Consider the following 19678-nt stretch of genomic DNA (forward strand, 5'->3'; position numbering starts at 1 on the left):
ATATTCACTATAAAACTATCTCAGTTCTATATATACTACGTTGTACTGTCTCTGTGTAGTGTCACTGTACTGTCTGTTGGACCAGACTGTCTCAGTTCTGCTTTGATGCACTGTTCACTGACAGACTGTCTCAGTTCTGTTTTGATGCACTGTTTACTGACCGACTGTCTCAGTTCTACTTTGATGCACTGTTCCTGTCTCAGTTCTGCTTTGATGCAGTGTCATAGTTTTGATGCACTGTTCACTGACAGACTGTCTCAGTTCTGCTTTGATGCACTGACCGACTGTCTCAGTTCTGCTTTGATGCACGGTACTACACTGTTACAGTTCTGCTTTGATGCATTTACTGACAGACTGTCTCAGTTTTTGCAGACAACTGCTAGTTCTTGATCACAGAGCGACTGCAAATTTCTGCATACACCTTACTGTCTCAGTTCTGCTTTGATGCACTGTGGAACACTGTCTCAGTTCTGCTTTGATGCACAATAGTGCATCTGTTTCTTTTAGTTCTGCTTTGTTACTGTTCACTGGTGAGAAGGATTACTTACTCAGTTCCTGTTTACTAGGTATTCCTTGATGCACTGTTTGTCACTGTGACTGTCTCAGTTCTGCTTTGATGTCACTGACCGACTGTCTCAGTTCCTTTGATGCTGTTTACTGACCGACTGTCTCAGTTCTGCTTTGATGCACTGTTACTGACCGACTGTCTCAGTTCTGCTTTGATGCACTTGTACTGTCTCAGTTCTGCTTTGATGCACTGTCGACTGTCTCAGTTCATAGTACTGTCTGTTGATGCGTTACTAGGTGTCTCAGTTCTGTTGTGTGCACTGTACTGTATTTACTGACCGACTGTCTCAGTTCTGGTGGCACTGTTGTACTCAGTTCTGCTTTGATGGTACTGTCCTGTCTGTTCTGTGTCATAGTCCCATACTGTTACTATTATGTTGCTATTCACTACTGCATTTGCTATGCAGTTTACTGACCAACTGTTGTGGAAAATTAACTAGGACTGTCTAGACATGAATCTGTCTCAGTTCTGCTTTGATGCACTGTTCACTGACCAACTGTACTCATGGCTCTTTGATGCACTGTTTACTGATCAGAGTCTCAACCTGCCTGAAATGACTACTGGCTACTGATAGAATGACATCAGAGTCCCATGCACTGTTTACTGCACTGAAATGTCTCATGGCTTCACTGTTAGAAAAGACATCAGAGTCTCAGTTCTGCTTTGATGCACTGTTCCTGAAGATTCTCAGTTCTTCTTTGATGCAAAGACATCAGTTCTGCTTTGATGTTCCTGTTCAACCCTATTCAGAGTCTCAGTTCTGTTTATGACTGTCTCATTCTGACGACTGTCTCAACTGGTGCCAACTGTTCATTGAGTGATTCACTGCCTTAATGTTTTGACCGACTGTCTCAGTTCTGATATACACTGTAAGAGCCTACTGACTGTCTAAGTTCTATTTGATGTCTCACAGACATTATTTCATATGGTACTGTTTACTGTACACACCCAGTTCTGCTTTACTGTACAAACAGACTGCCTATGCGGTCATAGTTTACTGACCGACAGACCTACCTGCACATTCACATACTGAAGAGTTCTGGTGTACTGCTTTGAAATGTTCTGACTACACTGTCTACACACTTACACTAAAAGTTTCTGCTTTGATGCACTGTTACTGTACTAGGACTGTCTCCAGTCATCTACAGACACAGGAAACAGTTCCACTTTGTGGGGCACTGTTTTGTCAACTGTCTCAGTTCTGTTTTTGATCACTGACAAGACTGTCTATAGTTCTCTCTGATCTTACTGTTCAGTGAAGAGGCATCAGTTCTACTTTGAGTAGCCACTAGAGACTCAGTTCAATGAGCTGACCGACTGTCCAGACAGACTTTGTAACTGTTTACTGACCGACTGTTCTCAGTTCCTAAATGCACTGTGAGACTGTTAAGTTCTGTTAAACGTGGTCACACACTACTTGACTATTTCATGCACTGTTACATTTGACCAATTGATGCACTGTCTATGTCTCACCTGCTTTGATGCACTGCAGTACATCAGTTCTGCTTTGATGCACTGTAGACCTGATAACTGTCTCAGTTCTGCCCTGACCTTATGACTGTTCACTGACCGAATGTCTCTATTTGTTTTGGTCAGGGTGTGATTTGGGGTGGGCATTCTATGTTGTTTTCTATGATTTTGTTTTCTATGTTCAGTTTGAGGGCCTGCTTTGATGCACTGTTCACCACTGTCCGGAGCCTGCACTGACCGACTGTCTCAGTTCTGCTTTGTCCACTGCCCACAAAGACTGTCCCAGTTCTGCTTTGATGGATTCACTATGACTGTCTCATTCTACTGAGAGTGTCCCAGTTCTGGGGCCCACTGTTTACTGAGACTGTCTCAGTTCTGCCAGATCTGTTCACTCAGACTGTCTCAGTTCTGCTTTGATGCAGTGCCCAGTCTCAGTTCTGCTTTGATGCATTGTTCACTGACCGACTGTCTCAGTTCTGCTTTGATGCACTGACAGACTGCCCAGTTCCGGGCTTTGTCTGCACTGGTGCCCAGTCCGGGGTCTGCATGCACGAGGGCACTGACCTGGGACTGTCTCAGTTCTGCTTTGATGCACTGTTCACTGACAGACTGTCTCAGTTCTGCTTTGATGCACTGACCGACTGTCCAGTTCTTGATGCACTGTTCACTGACCGACTGTCTCAGTTCTGCTTTGATGCACTGTGCGACCAGTCCATTTGATGCACTGGGGCCTGCAACAGTTCTGCCCTTTGAGTACTGACCAGAACTGTCTCAGTTCTGCTTTGATGCACTGTTCACTGACCGACTGTCTCAGTTCTGCTTTGATGCACTGACAGACTGTCTCAGTTCTGCTTTGATGCACTGACCGACTGTCTCAGTTCTGCTTTGATGCACTGTTTACTGACGGTCCTTTGACCGACTGTCTCAGTTCTGCTTTGATGCACTGTTCACTGACCGACTGTCTCAGTTCTGCTTTGATGCACTGTTTACTGACCGACTGTCTCAGTTCTGTTTTGATGCACTGTTCACTGACAGACTGTCTCAGTTCTGCTTTGATGCACTGTTCACTGACCGACTGTCTCAGTTCTGCTTTGATGCACTGTTTACTGACCGACTGTCTCAGTTCTGTTTTGATGCACTGTTTACTGACCGACTGTCTCAGTTCTGTTTTGATGCACTGTTCACTGACCGACTGTCTCAGTTCTGCTTTGATGCACTGTTTACTGAGCGACTGTCTCAGTTCTGTTTTGATGCACTGTTTACTGACCAACTGTCTCAGTTCTGCTTTGATGCACTGTTCACTGACCGACTGTCTCAGTTCTGCTTTGATGCACTGTTTACTGACCGACTGTCTCAGTTCTGCTTTGATGCACTGACCGACTGTCTCAGTTCTGCTTTGATGCACTGTTCACTGACCGACTGTCTCAGTTCTGCTTTGATGCACTGACCGACTGTCTCAGTTCTGCTTTGATGCACTGACCGACTGTCTCAGTTCTGCTTTGATGCACTGTTTACTGACCGACTGTCTCAGTTCTGCTTTGATGCACTGACCGACTGTCTCAGTTCTGCTTTGATGCACTGACCGACTGTCTCAGTTCTGCTTTGATGCACTGTTCACTGACCGACTGTCTCAGTTCTGCTTTGATGCACTGACCGACTGTCTCAGTTCTGCTTTGATGCACTGTTCACTGACCGACTGTCTCAGTTCTGCTTTGATGCACTGACCGACTGTCTCAGTTCTGCTTTGATGCACTGTTCACTGACCGACTGTCTCAGTTCTGTTTTGATGCACTGACCGACTGTCTCAGTTCTGCTTTGATGCACTGTTCACTGACAGACTGTCTCAGTTCTGCTTTGATGCACTGACCGACTGTCTCAGTTCTGCTTTGATGCATTGTTCACTGACCGACTGTCTCAGTTCTGCTTTGATGCACTGACAGACTGTCTCAGTTCTGCTTTGATGCACTGTTCACTGACCGACTGTCTCAGTTCTGCTTTGATGCACTGACCGACTGTCTCAGTTCTGCTTTGATGCACTGTTCACTGACAGACTGTCTCAGTTCTGTGTTGATGCACTGTTCACTGACCGACTGTCTCAGTTCTGCTTTGATGCACTGACCGACTGTCTCAGTTCTGCTTTGATGCACTGTTCACTGACCGACTGTCTCAGTTCTGCTTTGATGCACTGACCGACTGTCTCAGTTCTGCTTTGATGCACTGACCGACTGTCTCAGTTCTGCTTTGATGCACTGTTTACTGACCGACTGTCTCAGTTCTGCTTTGATGCACTGTTTACTGACCGACTGTCTCAGTTCTGCTTTGATGCACTGTTTACTGACCGACTGTCTCAGTTCTGTTTTGATGCACTGTTTACTGACCGACTGTCTCAGTTCTGTTTTGATGCACTGTTCACTGACAGACTGTCTCAGTTCTGTTTTGATGCACTGTTTACTGACCGACTGTCTCAGTTCTGTTTTGATGCACTGTTTACTGACCGACTGTCTCAGTTCTGCTTTGATGCACTGACCGACTGTCTCAGTTCTGCTTTGATGCACTGTTTACTGAGCGACTGTCTCAGTTCTGCTTTGATGCACTGTTTACTGACCGACTGTCTCAGTTCTGCTTTGATGCACTGACCGACTGTCTCAGTTCTGCTTTGATGCACTGACCGACTGTCTCAGTTCTGCTTTGATGCACTGACCGACTGTCTCAGTTCTGCTTTGATGCACTGTTCACTGACCGACTGTCTCAGTTCTGTTTTGATGTTTTTGGCATCTATGCATCATTGATCTGTATTGTTGATGGTAGCTAACATAGAGGCTGTGAGGCTCTTGACTGGTCTTGTCCTGTAATTTAGATGTTATCTGTTGGCAATTGAGAGAAACACAATATCACATCCAAGGGTATTCAATGGTTCAGTGTCATTTTCTCTAAGCACCACCTGCGTTAAAATGATTCAGTCCACTAACTCACATACAAATCTTTTATTTTCTACATGAACTTTCCTGACATGATAGTGGCTTCGTCCCAAATTGCACCCTACTCCCTATGTATGCTCTGGTGAAAAGTAGTGCACTATATAGGGAATAGGGTGCCATTTGAGATGCTGCTAGTGTCTGTATACACTGCAACTCATGCGGGACAATGTGTCCTCCTCCTGAATCTGCCTTACCCCAGATCCTAAACGCTGATAGGCCGGATACGAGTTACGACTGGATGACTTTGCCTTGGGCTAGCCCGGCTTATTTCGGGAGGATTGAGCCAAAAGGTGGAAACGTTCATGTTTCTGGGAAGTCCTGCCTCTAGCTGGTTTACAATCCCCACATACCTTTAGCCTGGGGCCCCACTCCTTCCTCCTACCACCAATCCCCTTTTTTGTAGGTCTAGCTAGTCTAAATGAAACTGAGTTCCTGCCTCTGTTTTGGGTTTACCAAGTGAACGATTAAATTAGATTACATCAGATGAAATCAAACCTAAGCTGTTAAAATGAATTCTCAAACATTCCTTTGAAGATGTGTGCCATATCAGTCCATTATCATAAAACAATTTGGGTAGTAAAGTAATTCAATTTAGATCTTAAATGGCAGAGGCATAAAGAATGCGATGACCCTTATTCCTTTGACACTGATTATGATCGACTTTTCAAGGTAATGCCTCCTGTAAAAATCTCACGTGAACAATTCCCCCAATGATAGACTGACACACGTTGGGACATGAAAAACCTCTCTGTACTCAGATCATTAATTCTATCTGATGCATGCCATACTCTCAGGGTCCTAGCACAACAAGTATAGTACCTAGGGCTTTGTTTCCTTTCATTGGGGACATCAGAATTGGGGACATTCATTGGGGACATCTGAAGCTGGACCTGGGAGTGGAATTAAGGTTCCACACAGTGGATGGATGGTGTCAGCGATGGGGGACTCTTTTTGATGTGAGCCCTCACACAGGAACTGGGAGTGGAATTAAGGTTCCACACAGTGGATGGATGGTGTCAGCGATGGGGGACTCTTTTTGATGTGACACACAGGAACTGAATCCCGCTAATCATACACACATGCAGTATTCCACCAGCCACTGTCACTGAGCTGATCAACTTATCCACTTTACTGGCGTTTATCTGCCTTATCATTACATATAGGACAGCACATCATAGGTGGTCTTCCCACAGGGTTTTCCCAGTGGATTGCAAGGAGGAACCATTCGCATGCACATTTAAACCAACACGAAATACACGTCTGTAATGAAGAAACATGTACTGTACCTGTCTAAAACAGAGCCATAGATGTATATTAGATGAAGGGTTTTGATAGAGTGGGGGGCGGGGACAAATAAAGGGCAGGTCATGTGATTTTCCTGGGTCATCCTGGGGCCTAGAGTCTTTGTCAGTGGCTGGTGTGGGTACAGATTCAAGCCAAGCGTTGGCTTCTCTGGAGCAGGTGTTTATTTTCATACAGGAGCCAAAGAGAGTTCAGGTGGTACAGATCTGATTTGCTCCCTCGGTAAGACATAAAGTAGATCACCACATCAAACACTGTTCAACCTCGACCTGGGATTTAGAGTGGGGAACTCATGGACAGCTGCCGTTGGAAATCATCAAAGGCAAGCAGCAGAGTCACATGGCTAGGGAGCCTGCTGTAGCTGGCTAGCTGGCCGTTCTCCACACAAAAGAAACTCCTGACTGAAAGAACTCTGTTTTGCCTTTTCTTTGTGTCCTCTTAGTCTCGTCCCAGGTCTTTTTTTGTTCTGTCTAGGGATTTCCTTTTAAACAATCACCACAGAAGTTGGCAAGACACAACAAACAGATCTAGGACCAGGCCAGTGGCATCATGTCCTCCTTTCCCCCATCACATAAAACAATCACCACAGAAGTTGGCAAGACACAACAAACAGATCTAGGACCAGGCCAGTGGCATCATGTCCTCCTTCCCCCCATCACATAAAACAATCACCACAGAAGTTGGCAAGACACAACAAACAGATCTAGGACCAGGCCAGTGGCATCATGTCCCCCCCGTCACATGAGACAATCAACCAGTTCAATGTGTTGCTTGTTATACCTTTCAATCGATTGATCAGGAAAAACAAAGTAAAATTAGTGTACAGTAGGGGTACGTCTTGCTTTGATAGAGGAAAGGAGCATCTTGGCTCTGAGTCCCAAATTACACCATATTTCTGCATAGTGCACTCCTTTTGACCAGAGTCCTGTGGGACCTAGTCGAAAGTAGGGCACTATATAGGGAATAGGGTGCCATTTGGGACACAGATGTTGACTCATCCTCTTCAGAAGGTTGGTTTCCAGTTAAGGTAACGTCCTGTGACAGGGATCCTAACCAGATGATGCCTCTGCCGATGACTCACCTGTACAAAGGCCATCTGCCTGGAGTGAAAGGAGAGAGAGAGAGAGAGAGAGAGAGAGAGAGAGAGAGAGAGAGAGAGAGAGAGAGAGAGAGAGAGAGAGAGAGAGAGAGAGAGAGGGAGAGTATATATATGAATAGGTGAGTGAAAGTGTTTTGGGGCAATGTCTCACCTTGCAGATTCAATTACACAGGAAAAACAAAGGGATTCACAATGGAAGAGATCAAAGAGACTTCATATAAAGTGTCCAGAATGCAGGTCTGTACAGCACCCGAGGCTGTGACTTTTCAGGTTGGACCACAATCCCTGTTTCAGAACCAATCACACCCCAGAATTTTTAAACGGGAAAGCTCCCTCTTAATCCTTTACAATGGATAGATTTATTATATTACACATCTATAAGGCTTTTACTCAATGTGAACTCAAATTGTTCAGTGTTCATGGTTAATGAGAATGTTGCATTGTTGTATAAGCCTACAGTATTTGTTATTGATGTGCTGCAATGTGCACAAACAAATAAAGACAGCAAAAATAAAGTGTCTAAATGTTTCTTCTAACCTCTTGGTGGACTCACACAAAAAGCATAAAAGCAAGAATGGGATTGAATTGAAAGACTGTGGAAAAGTACAGCAGGGACATACAGGAACACTGGAGTAGGTGTCCACCTGGTGGCCAAATATGTCAACAACAGAAGCTCGACAAGGCAAGGGTTATTTTTCAAAAGGAACGTTTTACATTTTAAACTGGCAGTTGGCCTTTAGGTCGGGACTCATTAAATGTTTCCCTGACATATTTCTATGTGACATTTGTTTTTGTATTCAGCCATGGCTTCGTTAAATCCCATTTTCTAAACAAGAACATGGGCTGGTCGTATTTGATATGCAAATTATCTTACAGATACATTTTTTTCAATCACAAAAACAGAGATGAATTCTTCTGACCTTAATAAATAAACATCAACTTTATAATAATGAAGATGATGAATATTCAATTTTATGATCAACACTGTTAAACCAGGCAAGCACTACAAAGAACCAGTGCATTTGATTTGGACATTTCACAGAGATCATATGACTGATATCCATTGACGTTTTCACACCGTACAGAGATAGTTGGGTATCATAGGTATGCAGGCAGACCGGTGGGAACGAGTCAAAGAGCTCTTTCATCCTACTAACCTGACCTAAACTGCCCAGAGGGTGGGTGTGGCTTTACCCCTCTGAATGGCCATCTCTTCATGTACAGACAGTCACACCCCCTCATTACACTATCTAGTCTACACCCCACTTCAATTTACCTTACACAGGACCCTCCATTTCAGTTGACCTAAACACAGGACCCTCCATTTCAGTTGACCTAAACACAGGACCCTCCATTTCAGTTGACGTAAACACAGGACCCTCCATTTCAGTTGACCTAAACACAGGACCCTCCATTTCAGTTGACCTAAACACAGGACCCCTCCATTTCAGTTGACCTAAACACAGGACCCTCCATTTCAGTTGACCTAAACACAGGACCTTCCAATTCAGTTGACCTAAACACAAGACCCTCCATTTCAGTTGACCTAAAGACGGGACCCTCCATTTCAGTTGACCTAAACACAGGACCCTCCATTTCAGTTGACCTAAACACAAGACCCTCCATTTCAGTTGACCTAAACACAGGTCCCTCCATTTCAGTTGACCTAAACACAGGACCCCTCCATTTCAGTTGACCTAAACACAGGACCCTCCATTTCAGTTGACCTAAACACAGGACCCTCCATTTCAGTTGACCTAAACACAGGACCCCATCCATTTCAGTTGACCAAAACACAGGACCCTCCATTTCAGTTGACCTAAACACAGGACCCTCCATTTCAGTTGACCTAAACACAGGACCCTCCATTTCAGTTGACCTAAACACAGGACCCCTCCATTTCAGTTGACCTAAACACAGGACCCCTCCATTTCAGTTGACCTAAACACAGGACCCCTCCATTTCAGTTGACCTAAACACAGGACCCTCCATTTCAGTTGACCTAAACACAGGACCCTCCATTTCAGTTGACCTAAACACAGGACCCTCCATTTCAGTTTACCTAAACACAGGACCCTCCATTTCAGTTGACCTAAACACAGGGCCCTCCATTTCAGTTGACAGGTGGGATGGATTAAAGACTTCCCTTCACTCCCAGTCATCTCCCACAGTTGAATTCCTCACAAGCTGTTATGGAAGTCAGATACACACTGCAATCCAATGCTTATCTATTTCAATACCTTATATCACAGACCAGAACAATAGGGTTTCCTGTGATTCTTTATACCATCCTCCATTGTCTGTGAGACAGTGGATGTTGGTGCCATTTAAGATGAGGGAGGATGATTTTTTTTTCATGAGCATGTCCTTATTTCTATTACAGCATATTGGAGGACTCTCGTTCATATTCCATTCACCCAGTTCAATGTAATAGCAATAGGTTTAGGCTACTACACGATACTCAAATGTTCCCTATCATTTGCATACGAGAGTTTCTATTGGACAAATTCAAGTATGTTTATCCCATTTGCTTCCATTTGCTTCCGTTTATTTCAACAGAATCTGCAAAATGAATACACCCCTAATCACCCATAAACACAGTTAACTTTCATAGCAGCCATAGATTTTACATTGCTGCATTACGCATTCAATATATGTTAAATAATCCATTAAAAATCCCAAAATGCTTATAGATTACATATAAAAATATACAGTACCAGTCAAAGTTTGGACACATCTACTCATTCAAGGGTTTTTCTTTATTTTGACTATTATCTACATTGTAGAATAATAATGAAGACATCAAAACTATAAAATAGCACATATGGAATCAGGAAGCAACCAAAAAAGTGTTATGTAAATATATTTTACATTTGACATTCTTCAAAGTAGCCACCCTTTTGCCTTGATGACAGCTTTGCACACTCTTGGCATTCTCTCAACCAGCTTCATGAGGTAATCACCTGGAATGCACTTCAATTAACAGATGTGCCTTGTTAAAAGTTAATTTGTGGAATTTCTTTCCTTCTTAATGCGTTTGTGCCAATCAGTTGTGTTGTGACAAGGTAGGGGTGTTATACAGAAGATAGCCCTGTTTGGTCAAAGACCAAGTCCATATTATGGCAAGAACAGGTCAAATAAGGAAAGAGAAATGAATAAATGCTTCACAGAGTTCAAGTAATAGACACATCTCAACATCAGAGGAGATCGTGAATCTGTGAATAATCTAAGCTATTTCATCTTTATTAGTGATACAGTGAAAAGTCTCACCACCATCATGATGTGAAATACAAAACATGCTACGCATGGATCTAATTCCTAAAATGTATTTGTTGAAAGGACCACATAGTGGGCAGAGCTCTATAGCTTGTTCTCGTTCCTTATCGTGTTGTTCAGGTCCCTGATAAATAAACACATAACAAGTAGAGTTGAAGCTTTTAGACTTCTCGTCTGCCTTGAAAGCAGAACTCATTGTTTCTGGAATGTTAGCTTATACATTTCTTCTACGGTAAATTCCCGAACGATGATCTTAATATTGACTCAGATGATGGTAATAGAGAATAAGATCTGCTGAATATGATATCTCTTATTGATATTGCCCACCTCTACTTTTATCAGGCGTTTTAGGATTGACTCAACTGGGAGCAAATCAGCACCATGGACAGTACTGGCAACGATGAGACGTCACAGACAACGCCCTGCAATACAAAAACGCATCATTCTTTTCATAGTAAATATATGCAGGATACTACAGCCAATAGTCCTCTCACTGATTTTCACAATTTTACCGCTCAATTACGCGCACATGTGCCACATGGTTACGCACGTTGTCAGTGTAAACACTACTGTACTGATTACTCATCTTTTGTTTACCAATCATAAAGGGCTACAATATCATAACGGTAACTCGTAGGTTTAGCGTACACTCCACTTTAACCGGTGACGGCCCCTTTAAGGGTTATGTAGAGAGATGGGCAGATGTAGGACCACACCTCCGTGTGCGCTATGCTCTCTCGCGCTGCCATCCCATCCTCATCATGGCCTCCAAAAATCCGCCGCTGCTTCCGAGAATGAGCACGAAAAGACTAGCCGTTGGCCCTTTCCTTCCCCGCGCGGAAATGAACAACGTCAAGCCGAAACAGAGGCACCGGTAGAGGTGTGCGCGCCGGGGGATAAAGCCTCCGAGCTCATGCCACCCCGGTCTCCTCGATGTCTTCGTCAAAAGCCACGTACAGCCATTTGACAAAGAGGGGTGCGAACCCCGGCCGCGGCGGCGACAGAAACATGAACAGGGATTTTTCTGTCAATCTATCAGTGCAGCAAGTGCTGAGCCTCTGGGTACAAGGCACGACGCTGCAACATTTCACAGGTAGGCTATGTCACATTATTACTGTACAGTGTACAGCCATGTCGTACACTTGGCATCGTTTCAAACGTTGTGTGTAGGGTCTGGCTCGCTTCACCCAATTGCCAGTGTTGTAGGCTACACACATGTAGTGCTGTAGCCCATATCTACTAACCTACTGTAGGCTATGGACATCAGGGCGACATGGACAGCTGTGCGCGTCCATTTGTAAAGGGAGAGCATCCACAGCACGGAATATCTACCGGGAACTGGTAGCAAAACATAGCAGGGAATGTAAAGCCATAACACAAGTTTTTCCAGCAACAGACTATGATCGTTGGGGCGGCAGGTAGCCTAGTGGTTAGAGTGTTGGACTAGTAACTGTAAAGGTTGCAAGATAGAATCCCCGAGCTGACAAGGTAAAAATCTGTTGTTTTGCCCCTGAACAAGGCAGTTAACCCACTGTTCCTAGGCTGTCATTGAAAATAAGAATTTGTTCTTAACTGACTTGCTTAGTTAAATAAAGGTAAGAACATCAATAATTTCAAAAGCTGCACTGAAGTCTATCAAAACAGCCCCAACAATCTTTTTTTTTTTATCTCAGCCAATCATCAGTCATTTATGGAAGTGCTGTGCTAGTTGAATGTCCTTCCCTATAGGCATGTGGAAAATCTGTTGTCAATTTCTTTACTATTAGTATTGTTTCTGGCCAAAGACCATTTTTTCCCCCAAAGTTTACAAATGGTTGGTAACAGGCTGATTGTTCGGCTATTTGAGCCAGTAAAGGGGGCTTTACTATTCTTAGGTAGTTGTCTGGGATGTTCTAGAGAGATATGGTTCATCCATATGTGGGTAATGAAGACCTAGTTGTTTTATCCTGTCTACTCTGCACAGTGCACAGCAGTGTTAACTTCTACATTACTTTGAGTTTTTATTGAATGGAAAACAGTCATGATATTGAGAAGCAACACAGTCTAGAAGAGACAACTTGAGTGACAGTGTCACAGATTATGATTAAACGGCTGGCTACGAGTAGTCATGACAATTAGGCCTACTTCTCTCTCTGCCTGCCTTTCTGCCTGCCTTTCTGCCTGCCTTTCTGCCTGCCTTTCTGCCTGCCTTTCTGCCTGCCTTTCTGCCTGCCTTTCTGCCTGCCTTTCTGCCTGTCTGTCTCTCTTGCTCTCTCCTCTCTCTCTGCCTCCCCTTACTCTCTTTGTGCCTTCCCCCTCGCTACCTCTCTCTCAAATGAGGCTTTTACATAATGAAATATGATTTAATTTTGTTAGTGCTTTGGTCATTGTATTGTATTTATTTTGAATGGGGGTGGACAATGGGGGTGGAATGGGGATGGACAACCTCTCCCTCAATGTGATCAAGCCAAAGGAGATGATTGTGGACTACGGGAAAAGGAGGACCGAGCACTCCCCCATTCTCATCGATGGGGCTGCAGTGGAGCAAGATGAGAGCTTCAAGTTCCTTGGTGTCCACATCACCAACAAACTAACATGGTCCAAGCACACCATGACAGTTGTGAAGCGGGCACGACAAAACCTATTCCCCCTCAGCAGACTGAAAAGATTTGGCATGGGTCCTCAGATCCTCAAAAGGTTCTACAGCTGCACTATCGAGAGCATCCTGACTGGTTGCATCACTGCCTGGTATGGCAGCTGCTCGGCCTCCGACCGCAAGGCACTACAGAGTAGAGGTCGACCGATTTTATGATTTTTCAACACCGATACCGATACGGATTATTGGAGGACCAAAAAAAGCAGATACCGATACGGATTATTGGAGGACCAAAAAAAGCAGATACCGATTAATTGGCCGATTTTTAAATATATATTTGTAATAATGACAATTACAACAATACTGAATAAACAATGAACACTTTTATTTTAATTTAATATAATACATAAATGAAATCTATTTAGTCTGAAATAAATAATGAAACATGTTCAATTTGGTTTAAATAATTCAAAAACACAGTGTTGGAGAAGAAAGTAAAAGTGCAATATGTGCCATGTAAAAAAAGCTGACGTTTAAATTCCTTGCTCAGAACATGAGAACATATGAAAGCTGGTGGTTCATTATTCCCAGTTCTTCAATATTCCCAGGTAAGAAGTTTTAGGTTGTAGTTGTTATAGGAATTACAACGCGTCGACTATTTCTCTCTGTACCATTACTATTTCATATACACTGTACCTTCGACTATTGGATGTTCTTATAGGCACTTTAGTATTGCCAGCCTAATCTCAGGAGTTGATAGGCTTGAAGTCATAAACAGCGCTGTGCTTCAAGCTTTGCTAAGAGCTGCTGGCAAAGGCAGGAAAGTGCTGTTTGAATGAATGCTTACAAGCCTGCTGCTGCCTACCACCGCTCAGTCAGACTGGTCTATCAAATCATAGACTTAATAATAACATAACACAAATCAATCAAATCAAATATCAAATATCAAATCATAGACTCCATTCTAATATAATAAACACATAAACACGTTAATAAGGTCTAATCCAGAAACTAGTATTTAGAAAACAAAACGTTTATTCTTTCAGTGAAATACGGAACCGTTCCGTATTTTATCGAATGGCTGGCAACCTAAATATTGCTGTTACATTGCACAACCTTCAATGTTATGTCATAATTATGTAAAATTCTGGCAAATTTGTTCACAGTTCGTAATGAGCCAGGCGGCCCAAATTGTTGCATATACCCTGACTCTGTGTGCACTGAACGCAAGACACAATTTCCCTAGTTCATATTGCCTGCTAACATGATTTTCTTAAAAAAAATGTACTTCTGTTAAGAAAAGCAATGCGCTTTTGTTAAATCATCACCCGTTTGGCGAAGTTGAAGTAGGCTGGGATTCGATGATAAATTTAACAAGCACCACATTGATTATATGCAACGCAGGACAAGCTAGTGTACCTAGTAATATCATCAAACATATGTAGTTAACTAGTGATTATGTGAAGATTGATAGTTTTTTATAAGATGAGTTGTTTCATGCTAGCTAGCAATTTACCTTGGCTCCTTGCAAGGTCCTTTTGACGCTGCACCCGCGTAACAGGTGGTCAGCCTGCCACGCAGTTTCCTCGTGGATTGCAATGTAATCGTCCATAATCGGAGTTAAAAAAGGCCGATTACCGATTGATATGAAAACCCGACCTCTACTACAGAGTGTAGTGCAAACGGCCCAGTACATCACTGGGGCCAAGCTTCCTGCCATCCAGGACCTCTATACCAGGCTGTGTCAGAGGAAAGCCCTGAACATTTTCAAAGAGTCCAGCCACCCTAGTCATAAACTGTTCTCTTTGCTACCGCACGGCAAGCGGAACCGGAGCTAGATCCAAGAGGATAGATCCAAGTCTAGATCCAAGAGGCTTCTAAACAGCTTCTACCCCCCAAGCCATAAGACCCCTGAACATCTAGTCAAATGGCTACCCAGACTATTCACCCCCTCTCCACACCCCTGCCACTCTCTGTTGTAATCTATGCATAGTCACTTTAATTAACTCGACCTACACTATAACTACCTCAACTAACCGGTGCCCCTGCACATTGACTCTGTACCGGCTCCCCCCTGCATATATTGTTATTTTTTACTGCTCCTCTTTAATTACTTGATACTTATATCTCTTATTCTTATCCATATTTTTTAAAACTGCACAGTTGGTTAGGGGCTCGTAAGTAAGCATTTCACTGTAAGGTCTACCGACACCTGTTGTATTCAGCATTTCAGTGTAAGGTCTACTACACCTGTTGTATTCAGCAATTCACTGTAAGGTCTACTACACCTGTTGTATTCAGAATTTCACTGTAAGGTCTACTACACCTGTTGTATTCAGAATTTCACTGTAAGGTCTACTACACCTGTTGTATTCAGAATTTCACTGTAAGGTCTACTACACCTGTTGTACTCAAAGCATGTGCCTAATACAATTTGATTTGATTTGAAATGACTAAATGTTGAGAGATTACAATAGGCCTAACCTAAGAATGAACGGGGCAGTGAAACAACACGCAGTACAACGTCAGAACAAGATCTCTCAAGATCTCTCGTGACTGAAATTCATTTTTTTTGCCGTGCAAAGAGGAAGATAGACATATATAGGCATCATGGCTGCCATGGAGATTTATGAGAGCAAGCCCAAGCAGACTTCCTGCTGAGGAACAGGAAGTAAAGACCAGACCTGGCCTGCATCTCATGGCTCCCTGTTACCTTCATATTGCACTGCCACAGGTGGCCATAATCACGCTGACTCGGCAGGGAAGTGACTCGCATGCACACATCTATGGTTAATGACGCTGACTCGGCAGGGAAGTGACTCGCATGCACACATCTATGGTTAATCACGCTGACTCGGCAGGGAAGTGACTCGCATGCACACATCTATGGTTAATCACGCTGACTCGGCAGGGAAGTGACTCGCATGCACACATCTATGGTTAATGACGCTGACTCGGCAGGGAAGTGACTCGCATGCACACATCTATGGTTAATGACGCTGACTCGGCAGGGAAGTGACTCGCATGCACACATCTATGGTTAATCACGCTGACTCGGCAGGGAAGTGACTCGCATGCACACATCTATGGTTAATCACGCTGACTCGGCAGGGAAGTGACTCGCATGCACACATCTATGGTTAATCACGCTGACTCGGCAGGGAAGTGACTCGCATGCACACATCTATGGTTAATCACGCTGACTCGGCAGGGAAGTGACTCGCATGCACACATCTATGGTCTAATCACGCTGACTCGGCAGGGAAGTGACTCGCATGCACACATCTATGTCTAATCACGCTGACTCGGCAGGGAAGTGACTCGCATGCACACATCTATGTCTAATCACGCTGACTCGGCAGGGAAGTGACTCGCATGCACACATCTATGGTTAATCACGCTGACTCGGCGGGGAAGTGACTCGCATGCACACATCTATGTCTAATCACGCTGACTCGGCAGGGAAGTGACTCGCATGCACACATCTATGGTTAATCACGCTGACTCGGCGGGGAAGTGACTCGCATGCACACATCTATGGTTAATCACGCTGACTCGGCAGGGAAGTGACTCGCATGCACACATCTATGGTTAATCACGCTGACTCGGCAGGGAAGTGACTCGCATGCACAAGTATTGCAGAAGTAAAGTTGCTGTAGTGAGGGAACCGAGGAGTGACACCCAGTTTCACATCCCTGGTCAGATGAGAAAGCAGATGATGCAGCTTAGAGAAGTTCTGAATGTAGACTCCTCATGTTATGATAGACATCTCCGTTATACTAGTAGTGTCGCCCACAGACAGACTCTAGTACTTAAAAAGATTATATTTCCTCTGGACGTGTTCTTCTGTGTCCTAGCAGCAATTTCACTTCCCATTTTCTTTTCTTCTCTATTCTCAACAAAGCACAAAAACATGCATTCTACTATTTTTTCCATTTTAAAATGTTGAAAAGACTTTGCGTCCAGCAAATTGAAATGGTCTGATTGACAAGGTTATTGATGACACTGTTAAAAAGCACATTGAATGTTTGTCAATTCTCAGTTATCCTTTGTGTTCTCATTTTATCATGCTAGCTCCCTTGTTCACATGTTATTACATGCTATTACAGTGCTGACAACGTTGATGCTTCTGACAGTACTGCATCTTGTCGTAACGTGACTATCATTAAATGTGAAGACTGTTATATTATCAAATCAATTCTCTATGTGTAATTATTCTTTTACGTGATTAAACTTATCATGTAAACTTTAATTAACTAGGAAGTCGGGGAACCACGGGACAATGTTTAAAGAGTCTCTATTTCCCAAATTAACTCAGATATTTTCATATCTTACAGTCTTCTATTGATGTATTGTTACCTCATCAGTGTATTATATTAATGTATTATTACCTCATCAGTCTCATTCCTGAATGTCACAAAGCCTTGGATATCTGCACGAAGCCTAGTCATGATTCAGCGATATACAAATTGGCTTAATTATTTATTTACTAACCAACTATAATCAATTCCAGAATTACATAAACAAACATAAACAAGCTTGGTAGACAAAGGAAAGGGGTGGGGACAGTTCAAGAGCGGGAAACTCAGAGTGGACACATGTACATACAGTTGACTACGCTCATGGAAATGCTAACTCTCTGAACATGCACAGTCGCGCATTCGAAAATACATTGCAATTTACATATTTACGAGTGTATGCCTTTGTTGTTTCTCTCTGTGGTCGTCGATCCGTCTGCTGGATAGTTAGTCTACAGAAAGTCTCTGGTTTGTCTGGTCCGTCTCTGGTTAGTCCTCAAAGTCTTTCATAGTTGTAGCGTGTTATAATGGATACGTCATAGTACCTTTCGGTCGTTCGAACGGATGCGTTTACCAGACTAAAGTATTTAAACAGCCGCAAACTGAATAATTGGTCTTTAGTTTGTAGATTTCACAACCTTTTCAGTGTGGGATTGATCCCCACGTTCTCTGGTCTTGTCCTTCAGTAGAGTTGTAGTTTAAACCATTTAAACATCCGGCTCACGTCTTAGTCTTCTTGGTCTATAGAGTGGTAGCCATCCCTGCGTTCTCTTGACTAAATGTACATTTTGTCATGTGTCCTTTTATTAACTCTGTGGAAAGGGGGCGTTCCGAGACGTTTGGTTATAATGTCTGTGCTCACGGGATGCAAACCCCATCCTTGAGAAGTGTATACAACTAAAGAAACAGTAATGTGTTGTCTCCTGTCCTTCATGAGGTCACCAAATGAAACAAACTCGACATGACTGATCCTTAAGTGTCCATGGACCACTCCAACTGTTTGGAATACAGAAATACTGTTCATTAAGTGTCCATGGACCACTCCAACTGTTTGGAATACAGAAATACTGTTCAATTATTCAACTTTTTGATGTCAGAGTTTGGCCAAGTGTCTCTGTGTTCCAAAGTCACATTCCAATCTGAATACTACAGAGCCCAGAAGCAGAGTATTTTATGACAGCCATAAAACTGTGGCGGGTAAGGGGGCCCCGGGCAGTCATAACAATCTCTACTATACTCTCATACAGCACAGTCTTTCATATCTGACTAGCCTATAGCAGTGGTGGTATTACTCCGGGATTCCTCTCTCTCCTCCTCTCTTCCCACAAAGCAGGAGATAGGACTATAGCAGTGGGTGAATCCAGCTCCCCTGTGGCCCTCTCGCTCTGTTCTCCTCTATCCCGTTTAGCTCTGTCCCATCGGTCCCTCGGGGCCCCCATACAGCTACAGCTGCCTGGCTGGCTGTGCCTTTTGTAATCAAGGCTCACCGCTTATCAGTGGAATGGGAACATAATGCCTTTCCCGGCAACACGGATCCATAATTAACCATTTATTAAGCATTTTATAAAGTGTGTGTTTACCATTTATTAATTAATAATTACTCCCTCATTAATAAACCATTTTTACTAATCATTAATAAAGTATTTTTGCGATCTCTAATCAAAAGTGAGTGCTATTTGTACTTTCTAAGTGTTGAGTGACCGGTGTAATTTGCCACAACAAGGTGGGTATGCCATTGGTAGACATTCCAGCAGTACCTAGTGATAAAACCAACACACAACACAGGATGTTTAAGGAACTAAATATACATGTCTGAATAACTAGCTTACTAACATTACACATGTGGGAGTCATGTTTAATACATGGTGAGCAAACGGTTTATAAATGCCCTATAGACGGTTTTATAAATGCCTTATAAACGGTTTGTATAAATGCCTTAGAAACGGGTTTATAAATGCCTTATAAACGGTTTGTATAAATGCCTTAGAAACGGTTTGTATAAATGCCTTAGAAACGGTTTTATAAATGCCTTAGAAACGGTTTGTATAAATGCCTTAGAAACGGTTTGTATAAATGCCTTAGAAACGGTTTGTATAAATGCCTTAGAAACGG

General features: G+C 43.2%; 1 protein-coding gene across 1 annotated transcript in view; it reads left to right on the top strand.

Annotated features, from left to right (window-relative positions):
- Positions 1-11446: 11446 nt before the first annotated feature.
- The window catches only part of LOC127909979 (transmembrane protein 170B-like), a 31956-nt gene continuing 23724 nt past the window's right edge, over positions 11447-19678 (top strand). Inside the window, exon 1 of the mRNA XM_052472769.1 lies at positions 11447-11786. Coding sequence (XP_052328729.1) covers positions 11627-11786 — 160 coding nt within the window. The 5' untranslated portion in view covers positions 11447-11626. The remainder of the gene's footprint in view (positions 11787-19678) is intronic.

This window comes from Oncorhynchus keta, chromosome 20, assembly GCF_023373465.1.
Source record: "Oncorhynchus keta strain PuntledgeMale-10-30-2019 chromosome 20, Oket_V2, whole genome shotgun sequence".
In the NCBI taxonomy this organism is placed as follows: Eukaryota; Metazoa; Chordata; class Actinopteri; order Salmoniformes; family Salmonidae; genus Oncorhynchus; species Oncorhynchus keta.